Genomic DNA, 19,066 nt, shown 5'->3' with positions numbered 1-19,066 from the left:
ATATAGTATCACTTTGCAAGAACTCAAAGTGTCCATGGAGATTTTTCAAAAATCCAATTGCCCTGGCCGGTGTGACTCAGTTGGCTGGGCATCGTCCCTTGCACCAGGAGGTTGCAGGTTCAATTTCTGATCAAGGGCATATTCCTGGGTTTCTGCTTGATCTCCGTAGGGAGTGTGCAGGAGGCAACGGATTGATGTTGGGCTCTCACATCGATGTTTCTGTCTCCCTCTCCCTTCCTCTCTCTCTAAAAATCAATCAGCCCAGTTTGGCTCAGTGGATAGAGCGTCGGCCTGCGGACTGAAGGGTCCCAGGTTCGATTCCAGTCAAGGGCATGTACCTTGGTTGCGGGCACATTCCCAGTAGGGGGTGTGTAGGAGGCAGCTGGTCGATGTTTCTCTCTCATTGATGTTTCTAACTCTCTATCACTTTCCCTTCCTCCCTGTAAAAAATCAATAAAATATATATTTTTTAAAAATCAATCAACTATTCTTTTAAAAAATCCAATGAATGTTTATGGCTAAAAGTTACTGGGTTGCTGTATTCTTTCAAAGTAAATTTCTAATTAACATTAAATGCTGAGGGTAGGTTTTTGAAGCTTCCTCCTTCCTATTTATTTTGTTCTAAGATGGTATTGGATTTCTCCCCTTGGCTCTACAAATGGTCCCCAAGCAATCTCAGTCATCTGAGTTCCACTTCTGCTTGCACACTGACAAGCTGTAGCCTGTGCATCTCTCCTGAGCGCCAGGCTAGTATATCCAACCGTTTACTAGAAATTTCCACCTAGATGATCTAAAGCACCATAAACATCTAAAACTAAATTTATTTTTATTATATCTAAACCTCCTAAATCCTCCTAAATGTCCTATTTCAGCAAATATCAGTGCCTTTTACCAGTTCACCAAGCTAGAAATGTTAACCTTGACTCCCACATAATCTATCACATGAATATCCCTCATTTTTGTTCTCTCTTCTTCCTACCTCCTACCTCTGCTTTCAAACTCTGGGTAGGTCTATAGTAACTGATTTTTTTATTGGCCTCCCAGCCTCCAAATCCCTACCCCTCTATCTCTCTCTCTTTTTTTTTTTCATTGGGAAAAACTCCATCTCTTTTTTACACACTGCTCTAAGTTCTCTTTCTAAGACATGACCATGATCAAATTATTTCATATGTCAATTATACCTCAATAAAGCAAAAATATTGTTTTATCTATCTATCTATCCTCACCCAAGGATTTTTTTCCATTGATTTTTAGAGAGAGTGGAAGGGAGGAAGAGAGAGAAAGAGAGAGAGAGAGAGGCTTGGGGTTGGGGATTGAACCTGCAACCCAGGCACGTGCCCTTGACTAGGAATCAAACCTGATACTCTTTGGTGTGAGGGCCAGTGCTCTAACCACTGAAAAACCTGCCAGGGCTAAAAAACATGTGTGTGTTTTTTTAATGTGTATGGTTCAATACTATGTTCCTGAGGATATAACACATGAGACTTCAAAATTTGGTCCTAGCCCTAACTGGTTTGGCTCAGTGGATAGAGCGTCGGCCTGTGGACTCAAGGGTCCCAGGTTCTATTCCGGTCAAGGGTATGACCTTGGTTGCAAGCACATACCCAGTAGGGAGTGTGCAGGAGGCAGCTGATCAATGTTTCTCTCTCATCGATGTTTCTAACTCTCTATCCCTCTCCCTTCCTTTCTGTAAAAAAATCAATAAAATATATTTTTTAAAAAATTTGGTCCTAGAAGAATTCCCATCACTTCCTGAATAATGAGAGGGAGTATAGCATAATGGTCAAGAACATAAGCACATCGTCAGACTACCTGGGTCTGAATCCTGGCTCTGAATTCCTTGGCTAGGGCAAGTTCTTAACATATTTATGTGTCATTTTCTTCCTCTGGAAAACAGGGATGATGGTGACTATAGTTACCTAAATCATTGAGTTGTTTCTATTGCTGATTATTAAGCATGAAAAAACATAACTGATATATTCTAAGGCCTCAATAAACATTAGACAAAATTATCATCATCATTATCCCTCCACAAGTATTTTTTCCCCAAAATATTTTTTTTTATTGATTTCAGAGAGGAAGGGAAAGGGAGAGAGAGATAAAAACATCAATGATGAGAGAATCATTGGTTGGCTGCCTCCCGCACGCCCCCCACTGGGGACCAAGCCTGCAACCCAGGCATGTGCCCTGACCAGGAACTGAACTGTTGACCTCCTGGTTCATAGGTTAACACTCAACCACTGAGCCATGACGACTGGGTGTATGTAGACCATGCTCTTTTAATGCCTTGCTTTTTGTGCTGAGAAGGCTTCTCTTTCCCCTCTCCTGGTTCAATACCATAGCCTTCAAGATCCAACTCAAATTTATCTCCACTAGTGTTCTCTCACCTCCTCCAGGTATTAGTTACTCCATCCCTTTATGCTCTGTAGCCTTAATAGATCTTCTCACAGTTGCACTTAGCACTGTATTGTGCATATTTTTATGTGTTTGACACTCTCTTGTAACTTAAGTTAAAGCTATTATGGCTTAGGGTTGTGTACACTCCTAATAATATGTACACTCCTCACCCTACAGTGCCTGATTTAATAGGCATACAACACGGCTCTGCTGAATGAACAGATCTTTGTCCCTCACTTTATGGGACCTAATGGAGTTTACTTTGTAGCACATTACTTCCTTGAGAGCCTCAGACCATGTCTTCCCATCTTTGTATCCTTAAAGCATCTAGAAAGACACACAGCCCTGGCCGGTGTTGCTCAGTGGCTAGAGCGACAACCTGTGCACCAGAGGGTCTCAGGTTCAATTCCTAGTCAAGGGCACATACCTAGGTTGCAGGTTCCATCCTGGGCCCTGGTTGGGGCAAGTGTGGGAGACAACCAATTGATGTGCCTCTCTCATATCGATGTTTCTCTCTCTCCTCTCTCTCTCTCTCCCTTCTCCCTCCCTTCCATTCTCCCTCTAGAAATCAATGGAAAATTATCCTTACTCCTCACAAGGATTAAAAAAAAGAAAAGAAAGAAAGGCACACAATGGATCAAAAGCTGCTCAAAAACAATTTTTGCCCTGGCTGGTGTGACTCAGTTGGAACATCATCCCATATGCCAGAAGGTCGAGGGTTGGGTTCCAGTCAGGAGCACCTACCTAGGTTGTGTGTTCAATCCCAGGAGGGGGAGTATAGGGGAGGCAACCCATGGATATCTCTCTCTCTCACACACATCAGTCTCTGTCTCTCTCCATCACTCTGTCTCTCTCTCCCCCTACCTCTCTCTCTAAAAATCAATGAACCTGTCCCCAGGTGAGGATTAAATAAATAGTACTGCACTTTTAAAAACAAACAAACAACAATTTATTTAATCCAGGGCCATAGTGACAAATTCAAACATTCCCCTTTAGAGTATCCACCATTTGTCTACAAGATTCCTAAAAGGCTGGATAAATAAAGAAATGTGAACCTTCACATCAAACTATTATGAGGCACTTTAGTAAGATCATAAACACTTTATAACTTTAGCTTTTAAAATCATATTGATCTTGCTTCCCTCCAAGGCCCAGGTCACTTTAAACAAAGAAAAAGGGCTCTTCTCCCCCCGTGTTCTCATAAAGTACTGGCGTTAATCACATGATTGCAATTGTTTATCTTCAGCATGACTAATTTATAGACGTAATAACATGCTCTATCAATGAGTCAAAAAAATGTTTCTTTCAATTCTGATAGAATTGTCTTTGACCTGTTGAAATGGTGAGGAACTAGTAGCTGAAAAGCTTTCAGTGAGTGTAATATTTCTCATTCCATCTCACAGGTTTAACATCAATAGAGTGATGATTTTCTAGGAGATGAAAGAACTTCTATCATCATAGCAAAAAAAACTTTAGGGGGGGTGGTTAGAGAAAAAAAGTTGATTTAAAATAGTATTTTCTCTATGTATACTTTGATGGACATATAGGCATATAACAGTCAATCTGTTTCATGGAAAAGTAAAATTCTTAAGTGAAAAAAAGGATCACTGTGCTGGTTAACTTGTTTTATACTAGTTAAATTTTTGTTTTGTTTTTTTAATCCTCACCCGAGGATATTTTCCATTTATTTTTACATTGAGTGGAAGAGAGAGGGAAAGACAGAGAGAAATATCTATGTGAGAGAAACACATGGATTGGTTGCCTCCTGCAGGAGCCACGACCAGGGCCCAGGCCGGGCAGGAGCCTGCAACCCAGGTACGTGCACTTGACCGAAATCGAACCCAGAACCCTTTGGTCGACAGGCCAACGTTCTATCCACTGAGCCAAACTGGCTAGGGTTGTACTAGTTAATTTTTAAAGAAAACATGTTTTGCATTAAAAATGATGTAAATATCTATTGATGTTAAAATATAGTAAGTGCAAAAGTTGTTATAAAATAAAATGTTAACTTTTATAAAAACAGAAATATATTACATATTTGCCATTTAAATATAAGATCTGAATTAACAAAGACCAAGGGGATTCCCTTGATTGTATAATTATGGATCTTAAAAATTTCATTTTCTTTTTGCTTATCTGTATTTTTCCACAATGAATTTGTATTGTTTATGAGTTATACTTTTCATTATAAAACTAGAAATGATTCTTTTAAAAATTAAGCTGTTATTAGTTTAAATTTACTTACCAAGAGATTCTCCCCTGCCATTCCTCTGTTGTTAAAAACCACACATCTAAAAGCAGAAAACAATTTTGTTATTTTTACACATGATTCTTGCTCACAATACATTATCAAAATCATCTTACTAGCACTGTTTTAGAGCACAAAAAGGTTTTGGAAAATCTCTTCCAAAGACACAAGCATGCTTGACAATTTCATCTAAGTGCATGAAATACATTTCCAGTTTTCTAAATTCAATACATGGGTTCAAGTCAGAAAACTGTATATTGAAACGATGTTTCATCTTCCTACCAAAAGCAGAATTTTTATAACTTCTTCCTATTCATATACATACATTTCCAATAAATATTATTAAAACAATTCTAAATACAAGTCAAATTTAATTGTTTTTGGTTCAAATTTTAAAAAGGCCTCTCTACCTATTCTATTTGTAACATTAATAAATACTTATTCCTAGCCTCATAAAAATAGCTCTTGTTCTCTCAAGGCTCAGCAAACAGCGATACTGGAATTTTACCTGAGGCAAAAAAACATTACCATAGGTGCAGCTGAAAGGAGCCTGGCACCTGAGCTGGTAGGATGGGCCCCCAGTGGGTGTGCAGTTGATTTAGGTGAGGAAAGACTACCTGTGTTTTATATAAACCTCTTTGCCTCTTCTGGGTCAATAATCACACGTAAAGGGTTTAGAGCAGTGTTGGCTCACGCTAAGTACACAACGACAGCTATTAGTAACAGTGGTAGGTGTAGCGCCAGGGTAGCTTTAAATAGTCATTCTGCATTTAAAATTTTAACTCTCATTAAATTTTTCAGTCAATCATAACCCCAGATATGTATTTTGTGCCATCCTGAAACAAATCCTGACTTGCGTCTGCACAGATTTCTTTGATTTAATCTATATTCGTGTCCATTAAAATTCATTTTGTTTTTTACTATTTACTTATCCAATCAATCAAGGATATTTAAGGTTCTAATTCCCGTCTTTCAGGGTGTTGCTGATCATTGCATGGGTTCTAAGCACCAATGACCTGACTGCCTTACAAAACATTCAACAACTCTGACTCTCTTCTCAGGGGGGTTAGAGTTTAATGTGGTATTCAGGATATGTTTCTGCAAAGGAATTCTGTCTTGTTTCTGAAAGGTCATATAGGAAATTTTACTAGGCCCAAATGAAAAAGAAAATGTTTAAAAATCTCAGAAATTTAATTAAAGAAAAAGCTAGAAATATTACATTTTATTGACTAGTCAAAGAAAGACCTTAAATATACTATAAAAACATGCAGAAAAGTTAGCATAATGTCAGTTAGTCCTTAATCTTAATTAAAGAAAAAGCTAGAAATATTACATTTTATTGACTAGTCAAAGAAAGACCTTAAATATACTATAAAAACATGCAGAAAAGTTAGCATAATGTCAGTTAGTCCTTAATCTTTTCTTGCTAAATATATGGCAAGACAGTCTAGACATAATAAGTTAGTCAATTGTATTTACTTGCATAAGCACCTAAGTTACACTTGAATTGGGGCTAAAGTTCATTGTGACCTTGAGCCTTGAAGATCCTAGTCATTCAGAAAAGAACCACTGGATAAAAAATGACTTTTGGGGCAAGACATCACCGTGTGACTGCCACTGAGAGAAGAGAACACACCTTATGAAGGGAAAGAAAAAGATGATCTGCAAACTCATGAAAAAGTAGGCTATACACCTGGGGTTTTCTTCCAAACTGCAGACTGGGATATTTTCCCCTTTTTTCAGGCAACTTTTAAAAGTGGATCACAGCTCTGGTATCTCTTGCTAGAGGAGAAATGGTACTGACCTTTCCATAGGCCTTAGTTCCTGACAATGTTCATTCAGTAGCATGATCACTGTATATACTTCTAGTCTTGGAAATGGGGCAGAGATAAAGAATGGAAGAGCAAATCCGCTACAGAGAAAGGCAGAATGGGGCTGCCATTCTGTTCCTCTCTCCCACTCCAGCTTCTTTCATTTAACCCCGTTCCCGCCCTGTCAGTCATCAGGGAACACTTTACAGATAAAGCTAAAAGAGGTAGCTGTGACATGACAAGAAAAAAAACCTGAGATGCTCTAAATTAAAAAGAAACACAAAGGGGTTCATCAGGTAACAATTGCAGGGTAGAAACCAACAAAAGACTACTTACACTCTTTAATGTCTGTTGGAATTATTTTTTTGTTTGTTTTTTTCTTCTGTATGTTGGAATTATGAAACTAACTTCCAGGGGCTGTTTCTGAGACTACCTAAAAGGCAGAATAGCCAGGTGCAGTGGGACCCCAGGAGTCTCAGCTTCCCGCTTTCACAGGAGCTTTACCTACTGCTGGCCCTCCCAGAACTAGCCTCCCACCCCTTTGTCTATAGCTAATGGAAATTATTTTAGAACAGCATACATCTTTCTCCCCACCTACTTGATGTATAAAAAAGCCATGAAGGACATGTTTGTCTTTTCTAGTTAGTGATGCTGCAGGTGGTTTAGACTCCATGCTCCAAGACCCATCTTCTTCTTTTGCTAGCAGTGGCCCAATAAACTCTTTAAAACACACACACACACACACACACACACACACAGTCTTTTTAAAGTTAAAATTTTTTGTTTAACAGAAACAACTACTATTCCTAAGGCATTCAAAAAGCCTCTGTAAGCTTTGTAACAGCTCTCTCCAAATAATTTCTATAATTTCTCCCAAACAACTTTAAAGGGTATGTACATGAGAAAAATCGTTTTCCTGCACATTTTAACTATTTGAATTCTCTTCTCAAAGCATGGCAAATATAAGTAAAGAGAAGACATACCAAATAAAGGATAAACCTGGTACAGGGAATTTTCTGTGACAATGGAACACATCAACCAGGGAAGCAGGCGAGTCTCCTTTAATGAAGGTTAAATAAGAAGCAGAGAGCCGAAACCGGTTTGGCTCAGTGGATAGAGCGTCGGCCTGCGGACTGGAAGGTCCCAGGTTCGATTCCGGTCAAGGGCATGTGCCTGGGTTGCGGGCATATCCCCAGTGGGAGATGTGCAGGAGGCAGCTGATCGATGTTTCTCTCTCATCGATGTTTCTAACTCTCTATCTCTCTCCCTTCCTCTCTGTAAAAAATCAATGAAATATATTTTTTTTAAAAAAAAAGAAGAAGCAGAGACATACCTACAGCGCAGGATTTCTCAACCTTGAGCACTATGGACATTATGGACCAAGTAATTCTTTACAATGGGGGCTGTCTATAGCCCCTTGTCTGAGAATCACTATTATAGTGAGATGGATCAGATAGCCTTGAATCTGCTCAAGCCCAGTGATCTACCAGAATAAAGTGATTTTATCAGATGACCTTAAATATTTTCCAGTTTAAGATTCCACAAGTCTTTGATTCTCAGGACATAAATAATATAATACAATATACAGTTCATGTATCATAGAAATGTACACTTCAAACCTATATGGTCTTATTAACCAATGTCACCCCAATAAATTTAATTAAAAAATAAAACTAAAAAAAAAACACTAAAAATCAGCAAAGGAAGGAGTGAGATGAACATTTAGAAAGCACTACACTGATTTCAGGTAATAATAATAATAGCAATAGATATTGGTTAGTGCTTACTATGTGCCAGATCATGTTCTAAGCACTTTACATGAATATGAATATTGGAATGATACATTCATTCAAAAAATTATTAAACAGAATATTTACTGAACTAATTTTTAAAAACTGATTTGAGAGGCAGAACGAGAGGAAGGAAGAGAGACCCGCAACCTTGGCATATCGGGATGATGCTCTAACCAAGTAAGTTACCTGTCCAGGGCTTTACTGAACTAATTTCAAGATGGAATTAGAGCTTATAGGAGAAAAATGAAATAAAAATGTAAGGTTCCTGGCCTCAAGAATAGAATCTAGTTAGGTTTGAAAAGAAATGCACCGTATTTTCAGTTGAATAACAACACAAGTGATAACACAAGGCTCTCTAAAAGAGCTCTGTCTCTGAAAATTTGTTAATTGGGGTATCATTTTATAGTGGACTATCTAACAATTAGATAGATAATGTTAAGTCCCTAGCTATCTAACAATTAGATAGATAATGTTAAGTCCCTAGAGAATGGTACTATTTCTGTTTTCCAGAAATACCTTCATTCAATGCTTTCTACTATGCATTATTTCATCTAGCCAGTCTCATGAATAATCATTAACTGACTCATTCTCAAAATTTTAAAAACCAAATTATTTTAACAAGATAAAGGATAAACATACTTTTAGATAAAAACATTCTAATGTTCATTTAAAATGACTTCGTATCCAAGATACTGCTTTTAGATTAGGGGAGTCATCAGAACTCGTCCTTGTGTTTCACCACCTCATCTTTCTTAGCTCAGCCTCCCTTTCCCTCCTCCTTCAGGAAGAGTCTCCAGATGACCCGCTACTGCACTTTCAAAGCTGCAGGAAAAGCAGCTGAGTGTCACCTGAAGCTTAGTATCCACTGGTGCTACTTCCCCTGAATAAAAACTGCACAGGCCCAAACTCCAAACTGGAAAGTAAAAGAATGGTGTTAAAGTTGCCAAGTGTGTGATCCACTCTTGCTCTTGTCTCTTAACTTCCAGCAGTTAAGCAATATTAAGTATTGTGACCCGTCAAGAATTATGTAATGAAAAGTTCATTGAAATCTAGGCCAGCCATTAAGTATTTTGGTACTGCGAAGGACACTATCAGAACCTATATTCCCAAAGAGCATACAGTCTAATTGAGTGACAAAGAGTATGCAGGGGTAGGGGACAAATGTATTAGGAAGCACCAGGATTGCCCACAAATGACAGAAAACTCAAAATAACAGCGACTTAATCAAGATACAAATTTATTTCTCATGTGAAAATCCAAGAAGGTAGACCAGGGCTTGTATGGTGCCCTATAGTGTCAGGAAACGAAGTTTCCTGAATCGCATTGCTTCATAAGCCATGGCTGCTTCAGCTCCAGCTGTCACATCTGCATGCCAGCACCCAAGAAGGAGAAAAATGGATAATAGAGACTGCACCAACGTCCTTTAAGGACGCTTTCTGGCAATTGTGCACACTATTTTTACTGATATCACTATGGCCTGCTGTTTCTTAGCATCAAGGGAGGCTTTACAGTGAAGTCTTTATTTTGGGCAGCTATCTACCCAACAGAAATTGGAGGATTCTGTTACAGGGGAAGAAAGGGAGAATATTAGGAGACAACTGGCAGCGCCTAGCACTGAGTGGTCAGTGTTACAAATGCCAGTATTCTGGAATACCAGAAAAACCAAATGAGACATTTTATGGAGGGAGGGAATAAATCACTAGTGTCAGATGCAACTAAGAGTGGAAGGGAGGGAGAAGGGGGAGATAGAGAGAGAAACATCCATGTGAGAGAGACATGTTGATTGGTTGCTCCCTGCGCATGCCCCAGCCTTATTCCCTGTACATGCCCTGACCTGGGGCCAAGGATCAAACCTACAACCCAGGTACGTGCCTTGATGGGGAATTGAACCCATGACCCTTCAGTTTGCAGTCCAACACTCTAATCACTGAACCACAGTGATGGGTCACTCTTTTTAATATTACTTGGGGGTGGAGTAAAATGGTAAATGAAGGCTCTCAATAAAAGAGGTTAAAAAAAAAGATAATTTGGATGTTCTCAGAGTTACTGTTTTTCTCCCTGTTTTTAGTTGTAGTGCTAGAAATTAATTCAGAGATGTTTGGGAAAAATTTTAAGAAAACAGGATATTGCCCTGGATGGGTTGCTCAGTTGGTTGGAGTGTCGTCCCATACACCAAAAGGTTGTGGGTTCGATTCCCAGTCAGGGTACATACCTAGGTTGGGGTTCCATCTCGAGTCATGGTGTGTATATAAGGCAACTGATTGATGTTTCTCAAAGCAATGTTTCTCTCTCTCTCTCTCTATCCCTTTCCTTTCTCTCTCTCAAATCAATAAACATATCCTCAGGTGAGGATTAAAAAGAAAACAGGATATTATCCAGGTAAACAAAATTATATCCATCAAGCTGTGTTACTGGATTTTTTAATATATATTTTTTATTGATTTCAGAGAGGAAGGGAGGAGAGATAAAAACATCAATGATGAGAGAATCATTGATTGTCTGCCTCCTGCATGCCCCCTACTGGGGATCAAACCCGCAACCTGGGCATGTGCCTTGACCAGAATTGAATGGAGACCTCCTGGTTCGTAGGTCGGTGCTCAACCACTAAGCTACATGTTACTGAATTTCTTAAAAAAGAAATATTGAATGAGTGGATAAAATTTCTAACTACTTTATCAATCAAATGGGTGTAACGTATTAGAGGGAACAACTTTTCCTCTGGTTTCTATGAAAAGGCTTCTCTGTAAACACACTCCACGTCTTTCTCACTTTACTTGCTCCCCAGGAGATGGAGGACTTCTCTAATTGATAAAATTTGGAAGAATGACTGGGGCTGTCTGGCTCAGCAAGTCCCTTCTCCTTTCAAGGGCACCTTTACCCAGGGAGTACACACTGCACTCTGCCAGCAAAGATGGAAAACGTACAGATAGGCTAAGCATTTGCCCATCCGGTTCTATTTACCTTTGACTTATTCATAAAGCCTTTGCTCACAATTATTTTAAACAAACTTTAGCTGAGTTTCCACCTCACCCATTTTAATTGTGAATCAATAGACCTTAACAGAAAAGGTTTGTGTCTTCGTTAGTTTTCAGGTACAGGAAAACAACATTTGTTTAACAACAACAACAGTAAACCCTTATGTGTTATTTGTCCATATGCCAGGAGCTAGGTTCTCTCTAATGTCTAAATCATAAAGCATCAACAGTTCCCTGGTGACCTGACAGAAAACATGACTCTCCCTACACACTCAGTCTTTACACAAGATAGTAACTGGGGCCCAAAGGCAAGTGCACTCCCATGATATTGGGGCGTTCATACTCCCTATGAAACACGATAGTACAACAGACGTTATAATAATATCCAAACAGTCCTGCAAAGAAACTAGATGTTTATATTTCCAAGAGGTAGGTTTGCTTGTACTTGCTCTTTAAATTATATATATATATATATATATATATATATATATATATATATATATTTTTAAATATATTTCATTGATTTTTTACAGAGAGGAAGGGAGAGAGATAGAGAGTTAGAAACATCGATGAGAGAGAAACATCGATCAGCTGCCTCCTGCACATCTCCCACTGGGGATGTGCCCGCAACCCAGGTACATGCCTTGACCGGAATCGAACCTGGGACTCTTCAGTCCGCAAGCCGACGCTCTATCCACTGAGCCAAACCGGTTTCGGCTATATATTTATATTTTAAAAATGTTCTACTTTGATCAGGAAACAGACCTGAGAAGGAAGACCTGAACATTTCTAAAGACCCACTTTGTTCAGGGCACTAAAGCAAGTACTTTATACATTCTGATTCATTAAACTCTCTAGTAAGAAACTGTGATTGGTGAAGTTAAAAATTAATTGCCCAGGGTCACTAAGTAAGTGGCAGTTCCAACATTTGAATCCAGGTCTGGCTCCTAGGCCCATGTACATTCCCCCACATTACACAGCCTTCCACAGGCTATGTTACCTACTAAACCTCATGCTACAGGATCAATGACTTAGATCTGTTTTGCCACCTAAGAACTCAACCCAGTCTTGTGCCAAAGTTCCGATGCATTTTTTACCTCAGTGGTCTTTGCAACTACCTGACTGTTTTTGATTGATTACAAAAATAGTTTGTAGCTCCTCAGGTCTGTCAAAAGGTGGAGTCTCTTTCCCTCCCCTTTGACTCTGGGCTGACTTGCTTCAACTAGAAAGTAACTTTGTTTTACTGGAATGCAGTGGAAGCAACATTGTGAGGGTTCTCAGCTTTGGCTCCGAGAAGCCATGTGGCTTTCACGTTTGCACGCTTGGAACCCTTTGCCACCAACTGATCAACCTCAGGGTGAGCTTGATGTGGAGACTATGTGGAGCTGAGATGAGTCATCCTTGTAAAGGATCCCCAAGCACGGAGTTAATTCTGGCTGCTGACCACAAATACACAAATTCCAGCCAAGACCAGAAGAACTACCCAGCTGAGCTCAGCCCAAATTGCTAACCCACAGAATTGTGAGTGAGATGGTTGTTGTGTCTAGCCACTAAGTTTTGGATAGTTTGTTATACAGCAAAAGCTTACTAATATACTCTCTCCAACTTAGATTCAGAGATTCCTTGTCAGTTAAAAATAACAATAGGCCCAAAGGCTATTGAAAAATTTATTGACCTTCCTTATCCATGCATTCTGCTACCCGATTCAGTGTTAGATACCCCTGAACCCAAATAAACTGGGTCTTCAAGCAACTGACAGTGACTTGATCCAGCCTCCCCTCTCATAAACTTCTTGAGGCAAGGACAACTTCTCATAACTCTTTATATCTCCACATGGTACCTAACACAAAGCCTTCCTTGTATCATATATTCTCAATAAAGTTTCTAAATCCATCCAAGAAATTTTAACCCTTAGGGAAGTTAGAACCTCCCAACAGCTCTGAAGCACAGTGTAATGAAATGATAACTGAATCTACCTATGTATATAAAAGCCTAAGTGGCCGAATGACTGAACGATTGAACGACTGGTCGCTGTGACGCGCACTGACCACCAGGGGACAGACACTCAATGCACAGGATCAGGCTCCCTCCTGTCTGGATTAGGCCTGCGGGGATCGGGCCAAAACCAACCGGCTATCTGACATCCCCCGAGGGGTCCTGGATTGCGAGAGGGTGCAGGCCAGGCTGAGGGACCCCATTGGTGCATGAATCCATGCACTGGGCCTCTAGTTTGGTAATAAAATTTGGCAACTTTTACAAATGATGGAAGAAAGCCATGCATACTGGCAACTCTAAGAATTATAAGATGCAGTCCCTGAGTTTCAATTGCATTGTTTTAAAAGTACTTTCTAAATCTTGGGGGATAGATCAGGCCAAGTATAGAATCAGCAATTTAAATATGTACAAAAGGCTTTATGAACTGTACTTTTTGAGCATGACTAAGTTTTAGCAAAAAATTGGAATCAAGCCTCACACTGGTGCTTAAACATCGAATAATGATAAATTTCTGATATTGCTTAGTGCAAATTTCATTGAAACCATAATTCTGAAACACCATATCAAAGCTTCTGAGAGATTGTCACTTCATGGACAAAATATGCTTTATCTATAAAAGATCAGAGTTAACTTGTCAAAATTGAAATGACCCTTCTGGCATTTTCCCCTTAATATAAAAATATTTTTTCTTTATTTTTATTGTTGACACTATTACAGAAGTATATGCAAATATTTTTATTAATATAAACTCAACCTCAGTTTTTCACACAAACAAGTGTTTCAGTACATAAGATACAACTCTAAATGCAACTCAGAGTGTTACATTACAATAGTTACTATCAGCTGAAAAAGACTGAGGCACAAAAAAGCACTACCGCCAAACCGGTTTGGCTCAGTGGATAGAGCGTCGGCCTGCGGACTGAAGGGTCCCGGGTTCGATTCCAGTCGGGGGCATGTACCTTGGTTGCGGGCACATCCCCACTGTGGGGCGTGCAGGAGGCAGCTGATCGATGTTTCTCTCTCATCGATGTTTCTAACTCTCTATCCCTCTCCCTTCTTCTCTGTAAAAAATCAATAAAATATATTTAAAAAAAAAAAAAGCACTACCTTTCACAATGACTGTTCTAAGATTTTAGAGTTGAACCTGAAATTTAATATTGCTAAGTCAATTGTATCTGCTAACCAAGTTGAATAATGGTTTTTCAGAAATGGTGTAACATCATTAACTGAACACAAGCCAGTGGACAAGCAAAGAGGCACGGATCACCTTTGGAAAAATAAGGACACCTACAAGCTGATTTTGAATATTTTTTACACTTGGGATCTGAGGCAAGATGAGTGGATCGAGGGCTCAAATATGGAGTGTGACATGAAGGCCACGGTGTACTCTCTCAGGGATCTGCTATTCTGCATAGCACTCTCTTCAGTGGTTCTCAAACCTGGGTCTTATGTCAATTCCTAGGTGATTCTAATTTCATTCAACCAAAATCTGCTGAGTGCCGACTATGCTAAGTGCCACTTCCCATGAAATGGTTCAGTTACGCACCTTCCTGAAAAAACGGGAAGGAAGAAACAGAGAAAATAATAATTTAGGGGGTTGCTTAATCCAGTCAAGAAATAATAAGCATTTCTGAAACCAACATGAAGGTAATTTGTGTTTCATTTAGAATCAATGAAGTGAAAAATGAAAATAAAATTTTTCACCAGTACCTGTATCCTAATTCTTCACTAAGATGGATCATATGAAGGATATACGATTCCTTGCTTGTTCCAGTGAGGCCAGGCAACAATAAGATAGTAGGTCTGGTGCTGGCATCCATATACCTCTTACTGTTATCATTATCAAACCAGTCCAGTAAAATCTGTCCTCCATCCGCAGTTTTAATAAATTCACTAAAAGAAATAATTCAAAGACATATTCAGTGTTTCAGGTTGCATCTTAATATTAGTGTCTTACTTCTATAAATAAAAGATAGTATTTGGTCATCTCAAAATATCTTTTCTTCAGTACTCACTAACACACACTTATATCACTTTCTTTCATTACAAAAATGTTCTGAAATTAGTGCCTTAAAGTATTTCCAGTAACACTAGTAAAAGTGTAGTATTTAAAAGGTAGTATATAAAAATGAACCTCAAAGTATTTCAAGTATTTATCTTTTTAATTTAATTTATTATTATTATTATTTTAATTTTTTTTATTGATTTCAGAGAGGAAGGGAGAGGGAGAGATAGAAACATCAGTAAGAATCATCGATTGCCCCTGGCTGGTTTGGCTCAGTGGGTAGAGCGTTGGCCTGAGGACTGAAGGATCCCGGGTTCAATTCTGGTCAAGGGCACATGCCCGAGTTTCGGGCTCAATCCCCAGTAGGGGCATGCAGGAGGCAGCATATCAATAGTTTTCTCTCATCACTGATGTTTCTATCTCTCTCCCTCTCCCTTCCTCTCTGAAATCAATAAAAATATATTTTTAAAAAATCATTGATAGGCTGCTTCTGGCATGTGCCCAGACCCGGAATTGAACCGTGACCTCCTGCTTCATAGTTCCACGCTCAACTACTGAGACACGGAGGCAAGGAGATCTTTTTCAAAAAAGTATTTTTTTTTATTGATTTCTGAGAAGAAGGGAGAGGGGGATAGAAACATCAATGATGAGAGAGAATCATTGATTAGCTGTCTCCTGCCCTCCCCCCCACCCCCCCTCAGGTATATGCCCTGACCAGGAATGGAACCATGACCTCTGGGTTCACAGGTCGAGGCTCAACCACTGAGTCATGGGCTCAGGTATTTATCTTAATTAGTTCCTCATTGCTCTAAAATACCCAGCCTTTAACCCCTATTTGATTGAGGTCAGCCAAATAATTCAACATGGAATTATGAATAAATAAAATGCTGATATGTTCTCTTTGCCTATTTGACTCAATAACGGAGTCTTCCCATAGAGTCTATTACAAAATTTGCTTCTTAAATTTAAAGTACTTCTCCCATAGTATCTCTGAACATATAGAATTTTCACAGACAAATAGTGCAAGTTCCAGGCAACCAAAGGAACTCCAGAAGGACTAGATGACTCAGGGAAATTAATAATAGGCACCATTTAAATCTCCTGGTTACTGGTGTATTCTGGACCATATCTTTAACACCTCAAGGGCATTATCATCAAGAATCCATTTGCTTATCAATAAGAAGTCCTTTTACAGAGGTTTGGTCACACAAAAATCCAAATTAATTCATCCTCTCACCCCCACACTTATCCCCAGCATCAGTGAACTTGTACATATCATCAAAGGATTTAGTCCTCAGGGGCAGATGCATGATGAATTTCTAAAAGAGGAACCCCAAAACCTTTCTCGCAGTCTAGAAATAAACCATTTACATCAGAGCACCCCCCCCCCCCAAATGGTGAAAGGCAATACTTGATACCTTCCTGCAGCTGGGTGTGGGGTGAGGGGCATGCTTTCCATTTTTCATCCCTCCTTTTTCTACTAAACCAGAGGTTCTATTAACCGGCGGAATGCAAACAACCGTGATGTAGAAGATATGACTGAAGATGGAAGTTTACTTACTTCCGGTACCGCACGGGGGGCTTGGAAGTGATGAAGGGTCTCAGCAGGGTCTGCCCTCTGCTCTCCCAGCACCAGACCGTCGGGTAGTACGTTTCTGTCACCACGGGGCAGTGGTCCTGAAGGAAGCGGCTGAAACTCTCAGCCCCCGTCACTAACTGGGGCTTCTGTGGGGAAAGACAGTTCGGTGAAGGATCCACAACAGAGAAAGTTTCTGCCAACCGTACACCGTAACCGGCCGGGCATCGCGCGAGCGCCGATCCCCCGGATTACTGGGAGCCTGCCGCCAACAATTCACAGTCACCACGGGCTTGAAGAGGGGTTTATCAGCCCCTCCAGGGCCTGGCGGGAGTTGAAATAAGTCCTTCTAAAAAGTGCTCCCGCGTTCCCGAGCAGCTTTGCCGGGGAGATAACAGCGACAAAGCCGCGCCGCGCGCGCCGAGGTCAGAAGGTCCGGGCTGCGGTCCGAGGACGCGGCCGGACCACAAGCAGGCGGACAGGGGCTGGCCGGCCCGCTCTCCCGCGCGCGCCCCAAGGGCGTCCATCGGATGCCGGGGAAAGGGCCACACCGAGGAGCAGCATGCTCGCCCCCAGGACGTCCCCAGCCAACTCGCTCCTGCCAGCGACTAGCCGCGGGCTACGCCCGATGCTGTGGCTCCCAGCGGAGCCGCCCTTGGCCCTGCGCCTCGGCGCCCGCGCCTCCCCTCGGCTCACCTTGGCAATGCTGCTCAGGTAGTAGCAGGCATAAGCGACGCTGAAGCCCAGGATCAGGGATAAGCCCACCCCCGAACCGAAGAACCCAACCCGGACTTGGTGCTCCAGGTAAAGGGACAGCTCCCGAGACAGCATCCGCAGGTCCATGGCTCAGCGCTGCACGGCCCGCGGAGCGCCACGCGCTGGTCCTGCGGCGGGAGGCCAACCGCGGGGCGAGCGGTTCGCGGCGCGCGGAGGACCCTGGAGCAGAGCGTCGCCTGCCGGGCGGAGTGCGGCTTCCGCCAAGTGGCTCGGCCGAGCGGCCCGGGGAGGTGCAGCCCAGCCCGCCAGATGCCGCCGGCTCCGCCCCAGCTTCCTCCGAACCGCCCCCACCGCCAGCCACTCAGCAACCTTCCAGGGGCGTGGTGCAAGCCCCGCCACCCGGAGGGCTAACGGGGTTCCGCCTCCAGGTCGCAGTCAGACTGGGTGAACCCCAAGAGTGGGAAGAGCGCGGGCGCCGACTTGGAGAGGGAAATGGGCCGGGCAGGATACCTGCCCCAGTGACCTTGAATGATTCCGAAAGGCGGTAGGTCTGGATGACTCCTTCCTGTAAACCACCAGTTTAAGGTGCCCCCTAGAAGTGTGCGTTGGATTCAAAGATTTGGGGAGTTACTGCCAAAGATATGTTAGGAGAATGCACTCACTATGTAGTGAAAAAATTCTACACTCCCCCCACCCCAAGGAAATTGTGTTGTCCCCCAAGACTATCAAAAGGGAAAAAAATTTCTATAAACATTCAACAGTGAGGACATTCAGACTTGATTTTAAACCTTGCTGTGAATTCTTTAGTATGCCTTAAATGAGAAGTAGTTCCCGAAAATAAATGAGGAGATCAAGAATACGAACTGGGATTTTAAAAAATTATAAAGCCTATTACTAGTTTATTAATGGTTGAACTTGAAGGAAAATCAAATTACCTAATATGCAGATAAGAAACCACTTATGAAGTAGGTTCTCCTAGGCTTATTTATGGCAACATGCTTAAAGCCAGGAGATACTTACAGACATCTAAAAGGGTAGAAGCCGAACCGGTTTGGTTCAGTGGATAGAGCATCAGCCTTCAGACTGAAGGGTCCCAGGTTCGATTCCGGTCAAGGGCATGTACCTTGGTTGCGGTCACATCCCCAGTGGGGGGCGTGCAGGAGGCAGCTGATCGATCTCTCTCATTGATGTTTCTAACTCTCTATCCCTCTCCCTTCTTCTCTGCAAAAAATCAATAAAATATATTTAAAAAATTAAAAAAAATAAAAGGTGTAGAAGATTTAACAATCTGTTTCTTATGCGCTCCTCCCCACCCCCATCCATCCCTACACCCCAGAGGTACCAAGAGTGGCAAGACAAACAGGTGAAAGGAAAAGAGTAAGGGCTGTATAGACTATGAAAAATTTCACAGGATTGTAAATTAATGATATAAATAGTGCTGGGGAAATGGGGTGGGCCGGAAGGGAGCAATTTATTTTGCCTTGATTTGGTCATTGCAACTTGATGGTTCCCACGACCCAGAATAATTCAGTTACTTTCACTGAGCCTG

The 19,066-nt window shown here is 41.2% G+C and overlaps 1 protein-coding gene across 1 annotated transcript in view; it reads right to left on the bottom strand.

The window, feature by feature from the left end:
- ABHD3 (abhydrolase domain containing 3, phospholipase) overlaps positions 1-17,779 on the bottom strand; it is a 33,047-nt gene extending 15,268 nt beyond the window's left edge. Inside the window, exons 1-4 of the mRNA XM_081097467.1 lie at positions 17,497-17,779; positions 16,786-16,949; positions 14,930-15,112; positions 4,643-4,688 (exon numbers count right to left, since the gene is read on the bottom strand). Of these exons, the coding sequence (XP_080953593.1) occupies positions 4,643-4,688; positions 14,930-15,112; positions 16,786-16,949; positions 17,497-17,643 (540 nt within the window). The 5' untranslated portion in view covers positions 17,644-17,779. The remainder of the gene's footprint in view (positions 1-4,642; positions 4,689-14,929; positions 15,113-16,785; positions 16,950-17,496) is intronic.
- Between the last annotated feature and the right edge of the window lie 1,287 nt (positions 17,780-19,066).

The sequence above is a fragment of the Myotis nattereri genome (genome assembly GCF_964212035.1).
Source record: "Myotis nattereri genome assembly, chromosome: 8".
NCBI lineage: Eukaryota > Metazoa > Chordata > Mammalia > Chiroptera > Vespertilionidae > Myotis > Myotis nattereri.
Note: the sequence above shows the minus strand (reverse complement) of the source record. Positions and strands in the feature narration are given on the sequence as shown.